The 24,274-nt window shown below is 40.1% G+C and overlaps 1 protein-coding gene across 1 annotated transcript in view; it reads left to right on the forward strand.

The window, feature by feature from the left end:
• Positions 1 to 24,274, forward strand: part of LOC115428800 (CUB and sushi domain-containing protein 3-like) — a 965,368-nt gene that overhangs the window by 448,047 nt on the left and 493,047 nt on the right. Inside the window, exon 6 of the mRNA XM_030148025.1 lies at positions 20,712 to 20,824. Within this exon, the coding sequence (XP_030003885.1) occupies positions 20,712 to 20,824 (113 nt within the window). The remainder of the gene's footprint in view (positions 1 to 20,711; positions 20,825 to 24,274) is intronic.

The raw sequence follows: 24,274 nt of genomic DNA on the forward strand, positions 1-24,274 counted from the left end.
ATATATATATATATATATATATATATATGTGTGTGTGTGTGTGTGTGTGTGTGTGTGTGTGTGTGTGCATACTATATATGTGTATAATTTTAATAAATGTAAATGAAAACAAGGCAGATGGTTATGAAATCCTATTTGCAGACATTGTCAGACATTAATTACACACTACATCACCACAGGAGCAGAGTTTTTACAGGTCACTGTTGCCAGGCAAAGAAATTAGATATTTACTATTCCCACAGCAAATAACCTTTCCAGATGGTGTTAAGCCAAAGCCCAGGGATGAAGCCAGAGGTCTAGCACCAGTGGAGCATGATCTGTAGTTGGGCTGGGCTACAGCAAATTAATTCTACCATTATAAACACACTGGTATTGTCATTCTCTGTACAAAACCTGTGTGTGTGTGTGTGTGTGTGTGTGTGTGTGTGTGTGTGTGTGTGTGTGTGTGTGTGTGTGTGTGTGTGTGTGTGTGTGTGTGTGTGTGTGTGTGTCGTTGTCATGTGCTTTTTGAGTCAGTTAGCGTGCAGATGACTTTGTAGTTTTAAATAATGAGTTATGGTGCAGGGCAATAAAATACTAATTATCGTGATATCATTTAATATCAATTTCACATTACAAGTTGATTCCTTGGGGAAATTCATGTGTCCTTCAGCTCAAGACAAGAACAGTGAAGAAAAAGCAAACAAAATTTTAAAAAAGGAATCAGTGAATTGTTTATAGATTATCCAGTGTGTTTGGTTTAGCTTCCAGATATATCTGTTGGGATGTTGAGGTGAGCTGTGCTCTGCAGCTGCTGCACTGGGGGGTTCCAGTGGTGTCAATATCCCTCCACTCCAGTCCCAGCAGGGACATAATATTATAACATCGTTTTATTTTATATTGCAGTAACTTCCTTTGGAGATCAGTGGCTGTGATTGCCCTAATATGATTTTATATGACAATAATTAGCATTATAGCAACATACAGTATACTACATCTCCATGACAACTGGGCTATGATATACGACAGTGTATTAGCGCCACATCGGACAAATAAAAACACTACGAGAATAAAGTCGGAATATTTTGAGAATAAAGCCATAATATTATAAGAATTAAGTCATAGTTTAAAACAAACCCTCATAATTTAATCAACACTTTTATGAGATTAAAGCTGAAATATTGTGTAAATAAATTCCCAATAGTGCAATAAAGAAGTCACACATATCACAAAAAAACACAAATGAAGAGATCTATCTTACTGTGGTGTATTAGGGCCACATTGGAAAAATAAAAACACTTGTCACTACGAGACTAAAGTCATAACATTTCAAGAATAAACCCATAATATTACAAGAATAATGTTGTAAATTAAAAACTTCCAGTCAGTTCCTCCTCCACAAAAGAGGTAATTTACTCCAAATCTGTTCGGTTCATATGATGAAACAAACCCAAATGTGTGTGAACTGTCTTCAAAGTCCTTCAACTAATGCTAATGTGTTGATGGTGGGCAGGGCTAATAGGCTCAGTATTTGGCCTTTGTGTGTAAACCCCAAATGAAAGTAGAACCTCACAGAATGTTCACAGTTCTTCATTATGAGAGCAGTGGGTACGACTGTATTCTGGAAATTATATTTTCCCACCTGTTTTTAAATTTCGACATTATTCTCATAATATTATGGCTTTATTCTCGTACAATTAGTAGTAGTAGTAGTAGTAGTAGTAGTAGTAGTAGTAGTAGTAGTAGTATATGGTATATTCCAATGTTTTATCACTATTCAAAAAAATATATCATGAAACATCATTGAATATTTTTTGATGATGCAAACACAAAGAACTGTCTAGATTTTCACTGCAGATGAAAACTCCCTTTTTGCTTTAATATTTTGACCCTTCTTGTGTTGCTGAACATGGATGTAGTATCATGATCAGATCAGTTGGTCCTATAGTCCAGACCCAGAGCTGCTTTTACAGTAGCAGGGAAATGAAATAAATATTGTAATGTAATAATAATATGACCAGCGCCCTTCCCTTCCCTCTGTCCCTCCTGTCCTATTCACTGTCTATGCTCTGATTACTGTGCCATCCCGCGGGCTACACACACACACACACACACACACACACACACACACACCTACACACACCCTCACACACCCTCACACACACACACACACACACACACACACACACACACACACACACACACAGGACAGAGGCTGGGAGCCGCCCAGAACTGCAACGTCTGAAGAATGAAGACTCTGAGCTACAAGAAAAGAGTGAACAGAGTAAACCCCTGAGAAATGACAAGACATAGGGAGGAAAGAAGGAGGACAGGAGGACAAACGGAGGAAGAAGATGGGGGGCTGAAACTCAGAAAGGAAAAACAAAATCAGAGTTGAAACTTACTGTTGTATTATCTTTCCTTCCTTCCTTACTCCAATTTAATAATTATTATGAAAGAAAAACACACATGGGATTAGAAACAATATGTTCATTTTCACTTAGTGTCATATTTAAGCTTTAAAACCAAGGGAGAATAAAGTGACACAACCAGTAATAAGACCCACATGTCCACCGTTAACCCTTAAAGACCCAAATGTCCACCTTTAACCCTTAAAGACCCAAACGTCCACCTTTAACCCTTAAAGATCCAAACGTCCACCTTTAACCCTTAAAGACCCAAATGTCCACCTTTAACCCTTAAAGACCCAAATGTCCACATTTAACACATAAAGACCCAAACGTCCACCTTTAACCCTTAAAGATCCAAACGTCCACCTTTAACCCTTAAAGATCCAAACGTCCACCTTTAACCCTTAAAGACCCAAACGTCCACCTTTAACCCTTAAAGACCCAAACGTCCACCTTTAACCCTTAAAGATCCAAACGTCCACCTTTAACCCTTAAAGACCCAAACGTCCACCTTTAACCCTTAAAAACCCAAATGTCCACCTTTAACCCATAAAAACCCAAACGTCCACCTTTAATCCTTAAAGACCCAAATTCCACTTTTAACCCTTAAAGACCCAAACATCCACACTGTAAAAAAGAAAAAGTTGAGAAAACATAAAATATCAAGGCAATGTGATGCAAGAGATTTTTGAGTTTTCTTCACTCCAATGTTCTCATTGTCCCGACTTTCTTGTCAAAGTTATGAAAGGTGATTCAACTATTAATCACTTGTTGTTACAACTTAAAACTGGGAGTTAAAACAAATATTTATTTTATATTATCAGTACAAAAACACTTGACTTAGCTAGTTAAACACACATTTCTGCTTTTTAAAAACATCAAGTTTCAAGTTAAACAACTCACAGCATTAAATTGTCCATTCATGAAACCTTGTTGTCTTTTGTCAAAGGAACATACCATTATTACAGATGAGAGGTAGGCCTTCCTTTGGGACAGAGCTAGGCAAATCCAGTCCTTGAGGGCTGGCATCCTGCATGTTTTAGAGCTTTCCCTCTTCCAGGTGTGCTGAAAGAGGGAAACCTCTAAAACATGCAGGATACCAGCCCTCAAGGACTAGATTTGAATAGCCCTACCTTAGGAAAAGCCACAACTTTGGGAGGAGTTGGGATTTCCACACTAGTCTGAGCAAAGCCACTCTGACTCAGGGTGTTTGAAGATGGTCGCTCCAGGAACAGGTGTTCTGGGTGTTGGGACCTTTGACCCCATTGGTGGAAGAGGCTTTGGCACACCTGTGTGGCCTGTTTGCTGTATGACGTTCTAAGTAGGTACCATGACAGAGGGGAATGGGTAAGACTGTCGTGATGACCCCCCCTGCCTGGTCCAACTGACCAGCTCTTTGAGTTGAAGAGCAAAAATAAGTGGACATAACTAAATGGGGTTGTAACATTTTGCAGTATATATAAATAAAGGAAAATGTATGTTGCTGTAATTATATTTGAAAAATGCTGAATAAATAGATACTGAATAAGACAAAACACAAATGAATGTTATCTGAAATCTTATTTATGTTGTGCCAGGAGCTCCCTTCTTAGACTGGTACAGTTTCAGCACACTGTAAAAAGCGATGTTTCCCTCTTCCACCACACCTGACAGTCGTTTTCAGGCTTCTGCAGAGCTTGATGATAGGATTCTCATTTGAATCGGGTGTGTTGGAAGAGGGATTAATCTAAAACATGCAGGATAGTGGTTCTCCAGGACTAGGGCTGGTGACCCCTGGTCTAGTTAAAACTTGTTCAGACCGTGTGTGCATGCGCACATCAGTCATCTATGGGGTTTCCCACTGGTTCCCAACTTGACTCGAAAAATCTACTTAAAAGTTGATAATCTTTGTTGTGCTGTTTAGAAAATCTTAGTTAGGACAACAATGAGAGAAATTCGCTGGGCAGACAAGTTTTTGTAGGTTGTAAATGGAAAGCTCCATTTCTGAGTCAGTTTAATTTGAAAATTTTAATGAAATCAGCAATTACTAGTTATTGTTTTTACAGTGCACTTGATACAGTGATACAGTCACATCATTATAGACCAACAGCTTTGACTCCAGATTCCACTGTCTGTATAAAATCAATCAAACGAGTTGGTGTTTGTAGACGGACCTCGGGCACCAGGAGCTGAAAACCCAAAACATGTCCATCCTGTTTCAGTCCTTATATAATGATGCAATAATAGTGGCAGTAGTTTACAGCTCAGTCAGAACACAGCACTGGTCACTCACAAAGTCAGTCAGTTCTGTCTGAACTTCACTGTCAGGTCAGGAGAGTGGGCGGAGTTAAGCCCTGCGTCATCACGGTTTGGTGACGTAACATCCAAATGTAGCATGGACAATTATCAGATGCTTTTTCCGGTTGTGAACTTATCATCGCCTTGTTTCAAAGCTGGGAATAAATTTTTTAAAACACATTACACTTTTACTTTGTATGTATGAAAATAAATATAACAGTGGTTTAAGAGAAAGATACTGTAGTTTTTGTACTGAAATTTCAGCAGAACTCTTGTACTTATTATTATTATTATTATTATTATTATTATTATTATTATTATTATCTGGACTGGTGAGGCCAAATAACAGATCTGAATCGACCAAGCTACAAAGCAGGTGTCTACACCAATTAAATGTTTTAAATTCAGCTACAATACATTTTTATGTTCAAACAACACGGTTTGCGAACTAAAGTTTTGTTTTGTTTGTAGTGCCAGTGAGTCTAAGTGAGTCCATTAAATCCAGACCTTAAAGCAGGGCTGTCAAACTCATATTACTTCAGGTTCCACATTCAGCCCAGTATGATCTGAAATGGACGGGACCAGTACAATAACAACAGTGAAAAAAGTTAAATTACATAATGAAAATGTTCCACCAAGTATCCTTTTAAACATGTGAATGACATAAACAACCTGAAAAATCTTAAGAAAATTAATTGCCTATTTACCAATATTATGCCTGTGTTTATATCATCCATAAATGTGCATTACAAACACACAAAACATTAGGAACAGACAGAATAAATTGCACATATTTCCCTCCTGATACCCAGCAATGCATTTTTGTCATCTGTATGGAACAAGACTTTTACAGCTATTATTTAAAAATCAGACAAAAACAGTTGTCCGTGGCAAGGACATGCCATAAAAAATAAAATTAAAAAAATGTCTCTGTTGCATCATGCTGTTTCTAATCAAGGCAATTATGCAAAAAAAGCCAAATCTTGTACTTACTGGATTTCAGAAGGATATAAAATAATTGCAATATAAATATTTTCATGTAATTTTACTTTTTTACATGAAGAGAATGTGAAAATGTTGGAGTTGTCATTATTTCTAAGCATAATGTAATAGTTTATTATTTTTGGTGATAGTATTTGACTGGTTCTGACCCACTTTAGATCACATTGGTCTGTATGTGGAACCAGATCTAAAATGATTTTGACGCCTTTGACCGTTCATATCTTCAGTTTATGTTTTGCATTTCACACATTCATTCCATGGGCCGGATCGGACCCTTTGTCGGGCTGGTTTTGGGCCGCAGGCCATATGTTTGACACCCCTGGTCTAAAGTGAGCGGTGGTGTGTGAATGTGGGGAATTAAAGTATGCATGGAGTTTTAGTTCAGTCTACAGATGACTGTCCACATGAAGGGGGCGCTTTAAAAACACCTTGGTGCTCTGTGAAGGGGGGGGGGGGGACATTTAGATGAGATAAAGGGAGGGGAGGGGAGGGGGTGATGGAGCAGGGCCCTGTTGTGAACACTGATTACTCTCAGCCCACTTGAGATTGATGGAGAGTGACACAGCATGTGCACACAAGCCCACACACACACACACGCACGCACGCACGCACGCACACACACACACACACACACACACACTGAACGTACACAAACAATCCTGTGCATGTACACGGACTAATACACACGCAAAGGACTTGTCTGTGTGTGTGTACTGATTGATGATGGCTTCACTTACACTACATTCAGCACAACACTCCCACTGTGTGTGTGTCTGTGTGTTTTTCTATAAATGTGAATTTGGTCTGTGTTTCCAACTCTACCTCTGTGTCCATGCATGTACATATGTGTGTGTGTGTATGTGTGTATGTGTGTGTGTGTGTGTGTGTGTGTGTGTGAGGCAGTTCCCACCTGTCTTAATTAGAGGTGGCATTAAGACAGATTGCCTGATTAAGGAGCATTCTCTTACTGTCTAATGAACAGCCACATGTAAACGCATGTACACTGGAGCAAACAAACACACACATATGACAGCAGAAAAAACTACACGAAACAAAGATAAGGTGTCGGTAACTTACATTCACACAGCAGGTCTTAATGCACAATTCAGAGTTTTTGGTTAAATCTGGTTTCTTTGTTCTTGGTTCATATGCCACATTAAATGTGACTTCTATTAGTTTTGAGTCTGAACTGAATGTGACCCTGAAGTGACCCACATGCACTAAAGAGGTCCTGATGGAATACGTGACCACGCAAACACACACTGTGTTTACAGGACAAAATATGGTTTTCCTCCGCTCCTCCTCCTGGGACGGACAACTGTGACGTTTGTCGCATTTCAATGACGTAAAGGTCGGATAAATGTGACCTGGATGTTCAGACTGAAGTCACATTGGAAAATATCAGATCTGTATCAGATTTAGGACCACATATGAAAGTGGTCTGGGTCAGATTTAGGACCACATATGAAAGTGGTCTGGGTCAGATTACTGCTGTTCATACTGTCTGTAACAGATCAGATCCAGGTCACATATGGACACATTTACCTGCATCTGAACGTAACCATAATAACCTACAAATACTGACAACTGCACATTTTTCTCTAAAAAATTAAGTAAAATTACATGAAAATGTTTACATTTACAAACTATCCTTTTACAAAAAATATGAAAAACCTGAGAAGTAAGTATAATTTTTACAGTATTCTGTCTGTTGCTGAATGTTTTGTGCCTTTATAGATCTGATCCATAATGCACATGTAGAAATGATAAGTTCAGGCAGAATATTGTTGAAATTGCACTTACTTTTCTTATGGCATATCAGGGTGTTCATGTTTTTCACATTTTATGGAAACTTTGGAGAAGTAAACATTTTCATAATGTAATTTTACTTTGTTCACTGTTATTATTGTACTGGTCCGGGACACTTCAGATCATTTTGCAATATTTGAGGGGTGTGAGTGTGAGAGAGAGTCTATAGTTTGCAGTATGCTGTATTTTATTGATTTTACATTGTGTGCTTTTATAGTTTTTGTTTTTATATTTATATTTATTGCTATTTATTTGTTGCACTTTGGAAAGGGCATCCTGAACCAATTGTATTGTAACACAGAGTACAATGACAATAAAACCCATTCTATTCTATTCTATTCTATTCTGTTCTGTTCTATTCTATTCTATATTGGGGGAACGTGGCCACTAACATGAGTTCGACAACCCTGGTCTAACGAATAGTCACATGTAAGCCCATGTACACACACACACACACACACACACAAACACACACACGCACGCACACACACACACACACACACGCACACACACACACACGCACACGCACACACACACACACACACACGCATGCGCCAGCAGAATAAACTAAACACAGATCAGTTGTCAGTAAGTTGCGGTCTAACTCACATACGTACCGCTGTGGTGCAGTTTGGTCATGTGTGTGAACAGTCATTCATCAGACAGCAGGTGAAGCTGTGAACCTCTTCACATGTTGAGTTGCACTCGTCGCTGGCATCATCTTCATCTTTCTTTCTGAGGAGGATGTCATGTAGGAGATTAAACTCCTCCAGCAGAATATCCACAGTAAAACTGAGCAGAAATATTGGACGACAATTGCATTTTGCACCAGAGAGGGTGAAATAAATCTCATGATGAAAGGTGCTGTTCGCTTTTTAATTCAGCCGTTCGAAGCTCAAGCAGAAGCAGAAGGAGATGAAAAATCACAGGTATCTAAAGTAAACTCAGACCAAAGTAAAACCCAAAACTCCATTTAAGGCAGAAGGCCATTAATAAGCATTCTTCTGGTAGACGGTGCATCTGTAATCATAGTGTTAATATAGTTCAAACCTGTGTTCGTCCTTTAATACATACACAATAATGTCAAATGGAACCAAACGACATTAGAAATGACCTGAAATGACCTTAACTCCACTTCAGAAACAACTGCCTACAGATTAAAGGTGCAGTGCTGTAGCTGTTGTCATGAGCTTCTGGAATATTCAGTTCAACCTCCTACTCTGAACTCAGGCTCAAATTCAACTGTCCACTCAGTCGTTTTCTGACAGGTAGGGGGTTGATGTTTTTATGCATCAATCACCAGTGTGGGGAGTAAAGTGTTACAAAAGGAATGCATAACAGTAACAGATTACTTTTTACTGTAATACAGTAGTGTAAGGCATTACTGATCAGTTTTCAGTCATATTTGACTTTGTACATGTTCAATAGCACTTTTCGCCTATAATTGAATTGCTCAAATGAAGAGAAAAAAAACAAAACAGCAACACCATGAGACCTTCAGGAATCAAACATACATTAGTAAAGTTCTGTTTCCTGTTGGTGTTCAGCCAAAGGGTGAAGACGGCAGAAGACAGTCCATTGTCCACATGGACGTATGCTCATTACTAACCTTAATCCTGCTTTACAGAAGCTAGTTAGCATTAGCATGGCCCCTGTGATCAGCAATGACAAGGTAAGCTAACGTTTGTAGGACTAGTTAGAATTCTGTATTGATTGCAGATTTGTCTACCAGTGTCCTCGACCCCACCCCCTGTTTGAACATGGAAAATGTTGGAAAAAATGCAAGTGTTCCTGCTGGGATTGGAACATCGTAGACCATTGTGTTACTTACTGAGCTATCTGTCCGCATAGACTTTAGGGAGTGAATTTGTGCATCCCAAGGCTCTGCTATCTCTGGTATTGGAAGGGGGGGGGTTATTATTTCTTACTTAAGTAACTCATACTGAGACTGTAGAACGTTGGCAGCATTTAATGCATTTCACTTAAGTTTAACACTATTAAGGCGTTAAAGCTCTAAAACCCCTTAACTTAGCGTAATGGGCTTATTTATGTCTTTATTTATATTACGCAAAGTGAATGAATGTTTCCTTCTCAGGTATTTGCAGTGGTTTTTAGTTCCAGTGTCATCAGCCATGACTCATTATGACAAAAGATAACTGTTAAACCATAATGACATGTACACAGTGTCATGTCACCAACAAAAATAAAAATGTACAGTTCTCAGTGTAAGCAGGTACATGTAAAAGTCAAGGATAAATTAAACTAGATGCACTGTGTCATACATATGTTTACATTTAATAATTGTAGAGGTTTGTAATGAATGTTACTATATGATCTGAAAACAAAGATGCTCAGTTGCATATTTTCATTTCCTTCTATAATTAATTGTATATTCTATAACTATGTACCATCACAGAAATGGAGTCAACCATAACAAGTGCGAAAATGAAGCTGTTGTGGAAAGTGTACGCTGCTCAGCCCCTTCATTCGATTACTTCTACAACAGTCTGTGTCATGTGTTCAACACAGCAGAAAACCACCTTTTAATTTAAACGTTGTTTTTGTTGAATTCATAAATTACCCTCAGTACATTCTGTTCTCTACTAATACTGCCTTTGTCATTACATTCTGCTTAAATGCTAAAATGAATAAAGTTACCAAACAAAGTGGCATACCTCCTTCACTCCCCCACCCCACCCACCCCACATCCGAGCCCCATCAATCTTTACCTCCTTTCACCTTCTATCCACCCCATGCTTCTTTACCCCCCACCCCCCCCCTTTTTTTTTTAAATAGCTGGAGGTTGGGAGGCAGAGGATAGATGGGAAGATGGTAGACAGAGAGATGGAGGGAGAGATGCTCTTTTGGTCGAGTGTATTTAATCAGTTATGTTCTCCTGCTCCCTCTGGCATCTCTCCAATTGATATTCTCAGACACACATAAAACACTCACACATTCCATTTCCATCTCAGTATGATTTTTTTCCCCTATTTCCTAGTTGTAAGGGAACATTGGAAAGAGAAGGCTTTTACGATCTTCTTGTATATTTAATTTTTAAGATTGGTGGTGCAGTGGTTAGCACTCGCGCCTCACAGCAAGAAGGTCCTGGGTTTGATTCCAACACCAGTCGACAGGGGTGGGGCCTTTCTGTGTGGAGTTTACATGTTCTCCCCATGTCTGCGTGGGTTTTCTCCGGGTACTCTGGCTTCCTCCCACCATCCAAAGACATGCACTGATAGGTTAATTGTTAATCTTGCCCATAGGTGTGAGAGTGATTGTCTCTGTATGTCAGCCCTGCGATGAACTGGCGACTTGTCCAGGGTGAACCTTGCCTTTGCCCCTATGTAGCTGGGATAGGCTCCAAGCAACCCCCATGACCCTAGTGAGGATAAAGCGGGTTCAGAAAATGAATGAATAATTTTTAAGATTGTGTTGGTTTTTTTTTGTTTTTTTTTGTTTTTTTTCATTTCCGTCCAAAAGTTGGAACAGGGCCAGTCATCAGTGTTGAGTCACATAGAAATGACAGGTAATCAGTGATGTCACGTCCATTCAAGATGTAGAAAGTTCAAGTAGAAAGTACAGATATTTCTGTTCAAATGAGGGGAGTAACGCTGCGTTCCAGTCCACCTATAACTCGTGTTTTTCCAACCTTCTACCAGTGAAAATGCACTGGAATGTCAGTTAAACCTGTGACCTCCCACCCGTGAACTCGTACTAGATCCATGTTCTCCCAGTTCTGAGCTCTGACGTCACGTAGCCCATGAAACAACAATGGCGGCCCCCATGGATGAGGTATTTATGCAAATTATTTATTAAAACAAGGTATTGCTCTGACATTATTTATCTGCAAACGTTCTGCATGATCAGCAGCTGCTCTATCGTTAGATAGTTTTCAGTCCATTGAGTGGACTAGAATAAATTAATACCAAATATGAATCCAAATATACAAATAACATAAAAGGTAGGATAGCTTCTTTTGCCTTATGCACCGTTTTTCCTCCTCTGTTTCCCTCAAATAAGCAAAAAACAAACGCCTCTGGGATAGAAATAATTATAAATGAACATAATGTCCACTATGCTGGTTTGTTTACATCTAGCACCCATAATTCCTTGTACTCAAACAGTTTGCTGTGACTTGCCCGAAATGTTACAAAGTCGTGAGTCGTGGTTTGAAGTTGTGACTTACAGGCTCAAAAACGTGCCTGGAATGCAGCATTAAACTAAAAAGTTGTCAGTAACTATTCAAGTCCAAATATGTGGAAAGTATTTAAACCCAGTAACAGTCAGTGTTTACACATTCTGACTCCCCACCTCTAAAGAGCAGGTTGGACTTTATGCACAGCATGTCATTTCAGTCCCATCCTGTTAGACCCCAGTATTAAATGCAGCCACTGGGGCCCATCTGAAGATGAGCTGTAATAGCTGTGGACTGCTCTGAAGTGCTTTTATAGCACATATACTGGGAGGACACTTAACTGTCACAGACAGAAGCCATCAGCAGAGATGAATGATTTAATAATGCATTACAAATTGTCCACATGGGGAATACCAACGGGCTTCTCTGGAGCTCAGAGGCTCAGCTTTTTGGAACTATTGGGTTTTTCTTCTCTCTTGCTTTATTTTCAGTTTTAATGACCGATGTAAGTGATTCGTAATCACATACAGTCCTCTTTTCATCTCTCCAATACAAGACGATTCAATACATTTCTCAATACATGGAGTAAGACACAATTCAGGAACAATACATTTTAAAAGGGGGCGGTTCAGTTCAATTTGGTAGAATTCTGATACTGCACATTTCAATTAGAAGAGGTATGATACAATCTGATGTCCTGTTGGAGGCAGAACATTGCCTGTATCCACATGTCGTCTTAGCAAGTGAGTGTTTGTTGTGATCACTTACAACGCTTTTCGTGCTTTTCAGGTTTAATTTTAATGTTTAATACTCATATACCTGCCTTTTGCACCTGCTTTCTATCTGTTTTTAATGTGTTTGGTTTCTGTTTTTATTTGCTGTATGTAAAGTGTCTTTGAGTTCCATGAAAAGCGCTATACAAATAAAATGTATTATTATTATTACTATTATTATTATTATTATTATTATACTGGCATATGTTATATACTCTTTGCATATGTGATGCTTTTATCCAGTGTTCCATTCTTCATGTAAAATCTAAATTTTTTGCACACTTTAGATTTTAAACTGTTTGTGTTGTAAACAGTTTCAGATTCAGCCATTGTTAACCTTCCCTCACAAACTCACAATGTGATCTGACACGACTGCGGCAAGTCTCTCGAGAGGTGTATGGGGGGGGGGGGGGGGGGGGGGGGGGGGGGGGGTTTGAACGGCTGCATCAGATCAGCGACATTAAGTGGATTCATAAGTTGGTTACTTGGCCATATTAGCTGGTTCACACACGAGACCGGTTCAGGAGTCAGGGTACCGATACACTCACATCACATCTTACATCAAACGGATTCTGAGTCCAGTTGGTTATTCATTACACCACTAATGAACACAGGAAGACCACATTCCTGCGTAAACTATTTGTGATGTCGGAGCTACACATCCTCAGTACCTGTTAAGATGAGGAGTTTGGATTCTCCAAATTAGTGACCTTTTAGTCGCCAGCTTGTTTCTGTAACCTTCAGCCTCTGCAGTAAGACACCATTTTCTAATTATACCTTCATCTCACTGCTCTGAGCTGTTAAATGCTCTGTGAGCATGCACTTTAATATTTAACACACACACACACACACACACACACACACACACACACACACAACACACACACACACACACACACACACACACACACACACACACACACACATAGATGTTGCCTTGTGTATAGATTTATGGTTTAATTCCTGCTTTAATATTGGAACAGATTGAACATGCACACTCTGTCCTTAGTGATGCACTCTGATAACGATGTCGTGGCAGGAAGGGAATAAAGAGCCGTGAACAGGAATAGTGTCGTATGTAAGACAGAGCACGTATGAGCAGGTGTAGGCAGGAGATTACACGGACAGAAAAAGGCTCATGCAGACATTTGTAGCTTTACAGCCTCAAGATTAAATCCATATTCCGTTAAACATAGTGGAAACACTTACAGCCGTTAAGTGGTACGTTCCAGGACTGAATTTAATGAGGAAATCGGGGGTCTGTGTTAGAATGAGGAGATATTCTTCTAACTTCATTTCACTTTATTTATGTAATGTATTTTCTTCTATACATAATTTATATTTGAAAAAGAAGATTTTTCACAGACGTTTAGTAGTGGCGGATCCAGAAAAAAATGGGGGGGGGGGGGGGCAGCAGAATGATGGGGTGGGAGGCAGGTGGGGGTTCAAAGGGGCGGAGCCAATCCAATCAATATTATGAATGCTTCAAATCACATTAAAACTGTATTGTTCTTTTGTCATACATTAGTTTAATGAATATGAAATGAACATTTTTGGAACCAAAACAGAGTTGGCTTTAACAAGGTTGTCCTCAGTTAAGGACAATTCCATCACATTCCAAATAAAGTAAAATTAGAACATCATATACCCTCCTATAATAGAATAAACATTAACATAAACACCCCTTTGAACCACTGCACATAAAACAGAACACAATGAGTAAAAGTACCCACCATGCAATGCGGCAAATATGCCACAGTATCCAGGTTCCACCACACCATACATTTGACATAAAAACCATCCCTGTGGCGTTAGACTTATTCTACATATGGATAATATATAATAGAAGCTGTGTGCTCTGTTCCGCTGTGCAAATTAAACCCCCGTATTTTTTTTAACCTCAAAGAATTGTGCGCATGCTTCAAACTGTCCGGCATGTGCAACCACATTGTTTTTAATGTAAACATCTGATAGTGATCCGGTAGTGAAACCTGTCATAGTGAATTTACCCATTTATTTATCATTTAGTAGAATAAGTTTCACTGTATTCAAAATATTCAAAACTATACAGTTAATGGGGGTAAAAATAATACGGGTGTAAAACCAGATGCTGTGTGCTGGACCAAATGGACCCACACAGCACCCCCCCCCCCCCCGATATTGGGGGTTGCGAGTTTAAAGGTTTGGGAACCCCTGAGCTAAACCATTGTTAGCTCACTAATTGTGTTAAAGGGGGTGCTAAAGTTGCGTTCCCTAGTTATTCCAGAAATGAGCCCAGATTCACTGATAATCTAATATGTATGAGGTGAGTTTGGGGTGTATATTTGATATATTTTGTATGTTATGAGCAGGTTTAAGTATCAGAGTTCACTTGTCAACTGTTGTATTTAATGTATGCAGAATAACATTCTAGAGAAAGAAGAAAAGAGAGAAAATATCTGAAACAAATATCCACATCAGTTCAAATATTATGGTAATAGTGACATATTTGAGTAGATTTAAAGTTGTAAGTTATTAATCTAAATGTATTTTAACCCATTCATCACAGTTACTTTCAAACATTCAAACATGTACCTTCAAGCTTAAATATTTCATCACTTTTCAATAAAACATAGGTAAACATTTCACCAAAAGTATGTTATTTGGATTTGAAATCCACTGAAACCCTGGGTAAAATGTTCTTAGGTTTTCTTTACCAATAACTTTTAGCTCATTTTAATCTTTTTTTTTTCCCCAACAAATTTTTATCTATTTGTGAATAGTAAGGAATTTATTAAATATATTAAATCTTTAATTTCCCCTCCACAGCAAACACAAACTCACATTTAGAATGTTTGGGTTAAAGCTTCACAGTTTAAAGGAGGAACTGATGGATCCAATGGACAATAGTTCACATATAGACATATTCTGTCTTTATGTCCTCGTCTCTTCTGTTACTTGTGTTGATCCTGGCATCATGTGCGTCCCAGTAAGCGTCTGTGTGAAACACAACAGTGGAACCAATGTTTAACAGTAGAGAAATTCCTCTACACAGTGTGTGTGTGTGTGTGTGTGTGTGTGTGTGTGTGTGTGTGTGTGTGTGTGTGTGTGTGTGTGTGTGTGTGACTAATAGCAGATATCAGAGAATCCTACTGATCTAGGGCACAAGGTGACCCTCTCTCTTTCATACACACAAACAGACACACACACATAGATGTACATTTTAAAACACCTGCTCAGCATTTTTCTGCTCCACTTTATTCTGCTGTTATTTGAGGGTGGGGCTGTTGGATGGCAGTGCATACACTGCAATGCTACTGCTCATGTATGTGTGTGAACATAAAAAAAAAAAACCACTAAAAAGTGGGTGGACATGCATCAGTGTGACCGCATGTGTTGTGATGTTAATGGACTGCGAAGGTTAACAGCAGGGGTTTATGGGAGGAGACACGGGAACAGGAGAGGACCATGCACTTCATATTTTACAGTGTTTATACGTGTGAACATGTCTCGAATGTAACATAAAAAAAAAAAAACAAATCAATAAAAACTATGCCAATGTAACAACAGAGGAACAGCACCTGTTGGTCCGTGGTAGCAGATCAAAGGGCCACACATGTACAGAACCAGAGGGACTGGGACCACAAACTGGGATCTGACCTCAGATACTGACCTCAGATACCGGGGGGGTATCAGAACAACACTATTGAATTCTCCCAGCGCCAACTGGAAGGCATTCACCCATCTTGTGCTGCCAGTTGTTACCTCCCATTGTCCACGTTGCCAAATGAAAGTGCCTTGCTCATCTCCACAGTTAATGAGTGGATTTTATCCTGCACAGCTGACGACAGACCTGTTGTTGGGTCCTGGTTCTATCTACAGGTGCTTCAAAGCCCCAGTACATAGAGAACCTCCATCTTTCAATCTAATGAAAACACCTATTGTTAAAGCAGGTCTATTACAGTCTGGCAGTTTATTGTGTATGGTACTGGAAGGCAGTAACACTGATACAACAAACACAATATACTGTCTTTTTTTTTTTGACATTTTTATTTAATATTTACTGTTGACCCGTGGGGAACCACAGGTTCTAGATCCTGTGATCCACTTCAGTTCTTTCCTTTCTTGGTAAATTCCATTCTCATTTTCAGTTGCATAACCTCTCAGCTGACATATCTTTTTCTGCACAGGACATTTGACACCATGGCAATGGGGCCCTATTGTTTATCTGTTGCTAGGTAACCCACTTCAATGATGATTCTATGATTCTGGCCATAGCAACATGATTATAAGGCTATCATATTTAAAATTACTAATATCTCCCAAAATAGTGGTCCCATCAACTTATAATTTTCACTAGTCTGTTCACTGACCATAAATCCATAAATATGACAAACTGCAGCAGTCAGCTGTGTACGGAGTTAGTGTGATAACCCAGACACACACATACAAACAGAGTCCACTTCCCTTTTATAATATAGGAATGATTATGACATGAATCCTAAAGCTGGTTCTGACTAAAGAACTAAAGCCTGGACTTGTTGACCTTTTAGATTCAACAGTCAATCTACTCACCTTTTTGAATGGTTCTTCACTGGCTCTGACTGTTATAAAGACTGTATGATGTCATAGCCTATGAGAACTCATCTAAGAACACATTCATTCACACAACACTTCTTTATTATTGTCAGACCGACTCATGCCTTTATGATATGACATCAACCAGAATATTACCTCAGACATGTGGACACAAATACCCGTCCATAGACTTGTCCACAGTTCATAAACCCTGGAACAGCCACATCAGAGGAGGGTGTAAGCAGTGCCTGGTTGTTGGGTCAAATCCCCAAACCTGCTACAGAAATTAAAAAATTCATGGGAAGGAATGCTTCTTGGACCAAAAAAGAGTTTGTTTGAGGTGCTCTTTGGAAAAAGGGATTCATAGAGTAGATGTCAAGCTGGGAGAAAAATCCAAGGCACTCTTTTTAAACATTAAAATGCCTTTATTAACATGGTCATATCAAGACCTAAAAAACACTTCTATGCATTTCGGCTTCAAGCCTTCATCAGGAAGTCAAACAGGAGCCTGGAAAGCTGTAGCTTCCTATATAGTAGGATCTGACCAATAGGGACTTGCCAACTGGGCATGAAGATTAATGACCTGCAGAGGATGTCCACATGTAAAACGGCCAGCAGATGGTGTCACTGCAGGTCAAAAGGCCATACACAAACAAGAAAACCTCACTAATAGAATTATTTACAAATATACATGGATAAATAACAGTGCAAAATTTACATATCCCTGTTAAATTAGGATCAAAACAGTGTAAAGTCTATAAAAACAAGCAATACATTACAGGAAAACAGAAAGGTCCAACTCTTCATTTAGGCCAGGGGATACAGTGGCTTGGAGTTTAAAAATCCAGAAAGCTTCCCGTTGATTCAGTGTCTTTTGTCTGCCTCCCTTTCTGATGGAGGATGGAATGTGGTCGATGCCAATAGCTTGTAATGTTGCTGGGTTGCTGTTTTGGAGTTCCAGGTAATGTAGGACATTTCCTAAAGGTGATGAGTGGAGGCTGTGGAAATATCTGTCTGAGTTGTTCATCGCTCTGAATGATGTACCAGTTTTTATTGATTATTCTTTTAACTTGGTCCGCTTGTGTACTGTATGTGGTGACAAATACTGTTCTGTTTTGTGTTTGTTTAGGGGGATTCCTTTCTACTAAAGTCTGTCTGTCCAGATGTTTAGCTCTTGTGTAAGCTTCTTGTAATGTGGCATTCTTGTAGCCCCTTGCCTGAAAACGTGCAAACATCTCTCCTGATTTACTCACAAAATCAGCATCTTGGTCGCAGATTCTCCACACCCTCTGAAACTGGCCTTAAGGGATATTTTCTTTAAGCCACTTGGGATGAAAGCTATTGGCATGTAGAACAGTGTTTCTGTTAGTGGGTTTTCTGAAAATGGATGTGTGCAACATCCCTAAATTGTCTTTATAAATAGTGAGGTCCAGGAAATTAATAGTATCTTTACTGTAGTCCAATGACATGTTTGGGTTAATGTTATTAAGGAAGACATGGAAGTTAAGTTCTGCCTCTGACCCTGACCAAAACAAGCATACATCAGCAATGTAACGTCGCCACCAGACAATGTGCTTTAAAAAACTGTTCTTTTCCTGATTAAACACAAAATCCTCTTCCCATTTACCTAGGTAAAGGCCTGCATAAGATGGGGAATAGCAAGCACCCATTGCACATCCTTTTGTCTGTCTGAAAACCTTATCCGGAAAAATGAATATATTGTTGTTCAAAGTCCACTCTGTAAGAGTTAATAGAAAATCATTAGGTGGCCTTTCAGACTCAGGGCGTTTTTTTTAGGTAATGTTTAAGTGCTTCCAGCCCTTGTGTATGTTCTATGGTTGTATATAGTGATTCAACATCCAAAGTAGCTAACAGTGACTCAGTGTCAATACTGTCCAGGTCTTTGATTTTTTTGAGAACACCAGTAGTGTCTGGAACATGAGCAGGAAGTGAAGATAAAAAAAGTTTGATAAAATAATCAATATATTTAGATACTGGCTCAGTACGGCTATCATTTCCTGATATAACAGGTCTACCTGGAGGATTGGTCATATTCTTGTGAATTTTGGGAAGCGTGTAAAAGGAGGCCATTCTAGGGTTTTCACTGTAGAGAAATCTCAATTCATTCCAACACCAGTCGACGGGGAGTGGGACCTTTCTGTGTGGAGTTTGCATGTTCTCCCCGTGTCTGCGTGGGTACTCTCCGGGTACTCTGGCTTCCTCCTACCATCCAAAGACATGCACTAATAGGTTAACTGGTTAATCTAAATTACCCATAGGTGTGAATGCGAGAGTGATTGTTTGTCTCTATATCTCAGCCCTGCAATGAGCTGGCAATTTGTCCAGGGTGTACCCCGCCTTCGCCCCTATGTAGCTGGGATAGGCTCCAAGCGACCCCCATGACCCTAGTGAGGATAAAGTGGGTTCAGATAATGAATGAAAGAAATCTCAATTCTGCTTCAGATATCCAGTCTTTTTCCTTGGCCTGTGTGAGCATTTCTTTAAGTTCGACTTTCAAGGCCTCAGTAGGATTATATGTCAATAATTGATAGAATTCATTGTTATCTTATCCATATAGTTATGATAGTGTTTATTATATAGTTTCATAGATGTTCTAGTTCAGTTATCTGTGCATCAACTGCACATATGTGTCTCCTCCTACTTCCCCCCTTCTCCCCCTCTCCCCCAATCTCTCTCTATCGCTATCGCTCTCTCTTTTCTCTTCCTTTACTTTCTCTCTTTAACCCCAACTGGTCAAGGCAGACGCCCATCCTCCAAGAGTCAGGGTCTGCTCGAGGTTTCTGCTTGTTAAAAGGAAGTTTTTCCTCGCTACTGTCACCAGTCATAAGTGTTTGCTCTTGGAGGATTCTGTTGGGTTTCTGTAAATTGGCTTAGAGTCTGGTTTTGACCAACTCTATATGTAAAGTGTCATGAGATAACTTCTGTTATGATTTTGTGCTATATAAATAAAATTGTATTGATTTATTGATTGATTGATTATATAATTGACCTGCAGTGGCACCATCTGCTGGCCGTTCTACATGTGGACAGCCTCTGCAGGCCATTATCTTCATGCCCAGTTGGCAAGTCCCTATTGGTCAAATCCTACTATATAGGAAGCTACAGCTTTCCAGGCTCCTGTTTGACTTCCTGATGAAGGCTTGAAGCTGAAATGCGTAGAAATGTGTTTTTTTAGGTCTAGATATGACCATGCCATGTTAATAAAGGCATTTTAATGTTTAAAGAGAGTGCCTTGGATTTTTCTCCCAGTTTGATACCTGCTACAGAAATGTTGACAAGAAAAGTTGATAAAAAATGTCACTTTCCTCCATCATTAAGGGTTCATGAGCCTTCTTTGAGCATGTGGTGGAATCCTCAGTTTGTCCAGTGGAGCTGAGGAAACAGATGGGACGGACCGGACCGTGAAGCCTTGGCATCGTCATCATGTCATTGCAGACTTAAAGATCACACACACGCACGCACGCGCACACACACACGCACGCACGCACGCGCACACACACACACACACACACTGTGCAAACACACAAACACAAGAGACAACTAAGGATGCTCCATGTGTGTTTTTTTCAATAAGCATATGTCTTCATCTGGACATAGTCCATAGTTGTCTTTGACAGAGGATAGTTCTGCACCAAAAAAAGATCAAACTAACGTCTTTGTGAATGCACTACGCATGTGTACTTTGAAGTGTGTGTGTGTGTGAGTTCCTTTAGTTTCTCATAAACCTTTCTTCTCCATTTCCCTCAGGTTGTCGGGCAGTAATGTCCCCTCACCCATCGTAAGCAACAAGAACTGGCTCCGCCTACATTTTGTGACCGATGGCAACCACCGTTACCGTGGTTTCAGTGCACATTATCAAGGTAAGCAGAAGTCATGTGGACAGACGGACATCTGTGTACAGACACGACCATATATACATACATATACAGAACATTAGACGTGTCCTTATAGGGTTCTGTCTATAGTGTTAAGAACAGTAGTGTTAACGGTTTTGTTTATGTTGGACTTTTCTGTTTGTTTGTTTGTTTGTTTGTTTGTTTGTTTCCACTTTGTTTTACTTGTTTCTCTGCCTTTTTCTTCTTTTCAGCTGACAGTTTTCCCCATCATCTTGCCTCTAACTCCCTTTAATGACACTTGTTGACTCCAGTCTTCCTGTTTAACACTTTACACTGGTTCTCTCTCTCCTCATCTACAGTAGTTCTCTCTCTCTCTCTCTCTCTCTCTCTCTCTCTCTCTCCTCATCTACAGTAGTTCTCTCTCTCTCCTCACCTACAGTAGTTCTCTCTCTCTCTCCTCATCTACACTAGCTCTCTCTCTCTCTCTCTCTCTCTCTCCTCATCTACAGTAATTCTCTCTCTCTCCTCATCTACAGTAGTTCTCTCTCTGTTCTCATCTACAGTAGTACTCTCTCTCTCCTCATTTACAGTAGTTCTCTCTCTCTCTCTCCTCATCTACACTAGTTCTTTCTCTCTCTCCTCATCTACAGTAGTTCTCTCTCTGTTCTCATCTACAGTAGTTCTCTCTCTCTCTCTCTCTCTCTCTCTCTCTCTCTCTCTCTCTCTCTCTCTCTCTCTCCTCATCTACAGTAATTCTCTCTCTCTCCTCATCTACAGTAGTTCTCTCTTTCTTCTCATCTACAGTAGTTCTCTCTCTCTCCTCACCTACAGTAGTTTTCTCTCTCTCTCCTCATCTACACTAGCTCTCTCTCTCTCTCTCTCTCCTCATTTACAGTAGTTCTCTCTCCCTGTTCTCATCTACAGTAGTTCTCTCTCTGTTCTCATCTACAGTAGTACTCTCTCTCTCCTCATTTACAGTAGTTCTCTCTCTCTCTCTCTCCTCACCTACAGTAGTTCTCTCTCTCTCTCCTCATCTACAGTAGTTCTCTCTCTCTCTCTCTCTCTCTCTCTCTCTCCTCATCCACAGTAATTCTCTCTCTCTGTTCTCATCTACAGTAGTTCTCTCTCTCTCTCCTCACCTAGAGTAGTTCTCTCTCTCTCTCTCCTCATCTACACTAGCTCTCTCTCTCTCTCTCCTCATTTACAGTAGTTCTTTCTCTGTTCTCATCTACAGTAGTTCTCCCTCTCCTCACCTACAGTAGTTCTCTCTCTCTCTCCTCATCTACACTAGCTCTCTCTCTCTCTCTCCTCATTTACAGTAGTTCTTTCTCTGTTCTCATCTACAGTAGTTCTCCCTCTCCTCACCTACAGTAGTTCTCTCTCTCTCTCCTCATCTACACTAGCTCTCTCTCTCTCTCTCTCTCTCTCTCTCTCTCTCTCTCTCTCTCTCTCCCTCTCCTCATCTACAGTAGTTCTCTCTCTGTTCTCATCTACAGTAGTACTCTCTCTCTCCTCATTTACAGTAGTTCTCTCTCTCTCTCCTCATCTACAGTAGTTCTCTCTCTGTTCTCATCTACAGTAGTTCTCTCTCTCTCTCTCTCTCTCTCTCTCTCTCTCTCTCTCTCTCTCTCTCCTCATCTACAGTAATTCTCTCTCTCTCCTCATCTACAGTAGTTCTCTCTTTCTTCTCATCTACAGTAGTTCTCTCTCTCTCCTCACCTACAGTAGTTTTCTCTCTCTCTCCTCATCTACACTAGCTCTCTCTCTCTCTCTCTCTCTCTCTCCTCATTTACAGTAGTTCTCTCTCTCTGTTCTCATCTACAGTAGTTCTCCCTCTCCTCATCTACAGTAGTTCTCTCTCTGTTCTCATCTACAGTAGTACTCTCTCTCTCCTCATTTACAGTAGTTCTCTCTCTCTCTCTCTCCTCATCTACACTAGTTCTTTCTCCCTCTCCTCATCTACAGTAGTTCTCTCTCTCTCTCTCTCTCTCTCTCTCTCTCTCTCCCTCATCCACAGTAATTCTCTCTCTCTGTTCTCATCTACAGTAGTTCTCCCTCTCCTCACCTACAGTAGTTCTCTCTCTCTCCTCATCTACACTAGCTCTCTCTCTCTCTCTCCTCATTTACAGTAGTTCTTTCTCTGTTCTCATCTACAGTAGTTCTCCCTCTCCTCACCTACAGTAGTTCTCTCTCTCTCTCCTCATCTACAGTAGTTCTCTCTCTCTCTCTCTCTCTCTCTCTCTCTCTCTCTCTCTCTCCTCATCCACAGTAATTCTCTCTCTCTGTTCTCATCTACAGTAGTTCTCCCTCTCCTCACCTACAGTAGTTCTCTCTCTCTCTCCTCATCTACACTAGCTCTCTCTCTCTCTCTCTCTCTCTCTCTCTCTCTCTCTCTCTCTCTCTCTCTCTCTCTCCCTCTCCTCATCTACAGTAGTTCTCTCTCTGTTCTCATCTACAGTAGTACTCTCTCTCTCCTCATTTACAGTAGTTCTCTCTCTCTCTCCTCATCTACAGTAGTTCTCTCTCTCTCTCCTCATCTACAGTAGTTCTTTCTCTGTTCTCATCTACAGTAGTACTCTCTCTCTCCTCATTTACAGTAGTTCTCTCTCTCTCTCCTCATCTACAGTAGTACTCTCTCTCTCCTCATTTACAGTAGTTCTCTCTCTCTCTCCTCATCTACAGTAGTTCTCTCTCTCTCTCCTCATCTACACTAGTTCTTTCTCTCTCTCCTCATCTACAGTAGTTCTCTCTCTCTCTCCTCATCTACACTAGCTCTCTCTCTCTCTCTCTCTCTCTCTCTCTCTCTCTCTCTCTCTCTCTCTCTCTCTCTCCTCATCTACAGTAGTTCTTTCTCTGTTCTCATCTACAGTAGTTCTCCCTCTCCTCATCTACAGTAGTTCTCTCTCTGTTCTCATCTACAGTAGTACTCTCTCTCTCCTCATTTACAGTAGTTCTCTCTCTCTCTCCTCATCTACAGTAGTTCTCTCTCTCTCTCCTCATCTACAGTAGTTCTCTCTCTGTTCTCATCTACAGTAGTTCTCTCTCTCTCTCCTCATCTACACTAGTTCTTTCTCTCTCTCCTCATCTACAGTAGTTCTCTCTCTCTCTCTCTCCTCATCTACAGTAGTTCTTTCTCTCTCTCCTCATCTACAGTAGTTCTCTCTCTTCTCATCTACTTTAGTTCTCTCTCTCTCTCCTCATCTACAGTAGTTCTCTCTCTCTCTCCTCATCTACTTTAGTTCTCTCTCTCTCTCCTCATCTACAGTAGTTCTCTCTCTCTCTCCTCATCTACAGTAGTTCTCTCTCTCTCTCTCTCTATCCTCATCCACACTAGTTCTCTCTTCCTCCCAGCAGCAATAATGAGAGACTGAAACAGATATGGTTAAAATTTGATACTTTCCTTCTTTTTCTTTGTGCTGTTCTGTTTAAAACCACAGATCAGCCCCTGCTGTGTAAAATAAAAGATAGTGAACT

The sequence above is a fragment of the Sphaeramia orbicularis genome, chromosome 11, assembly GCF_902148855.1.
Source record: "Sphaeramia orbicularis chromosome 11, fSphaOr1.1, whole genome shotgun sequence".
Lineage (NCBI taxonomy): Eukaryota > Metazoa > Chordata > Actinopteri > Kurtiformes > Apogonidae > Sphaeramia > Sphaeramia orbicularis.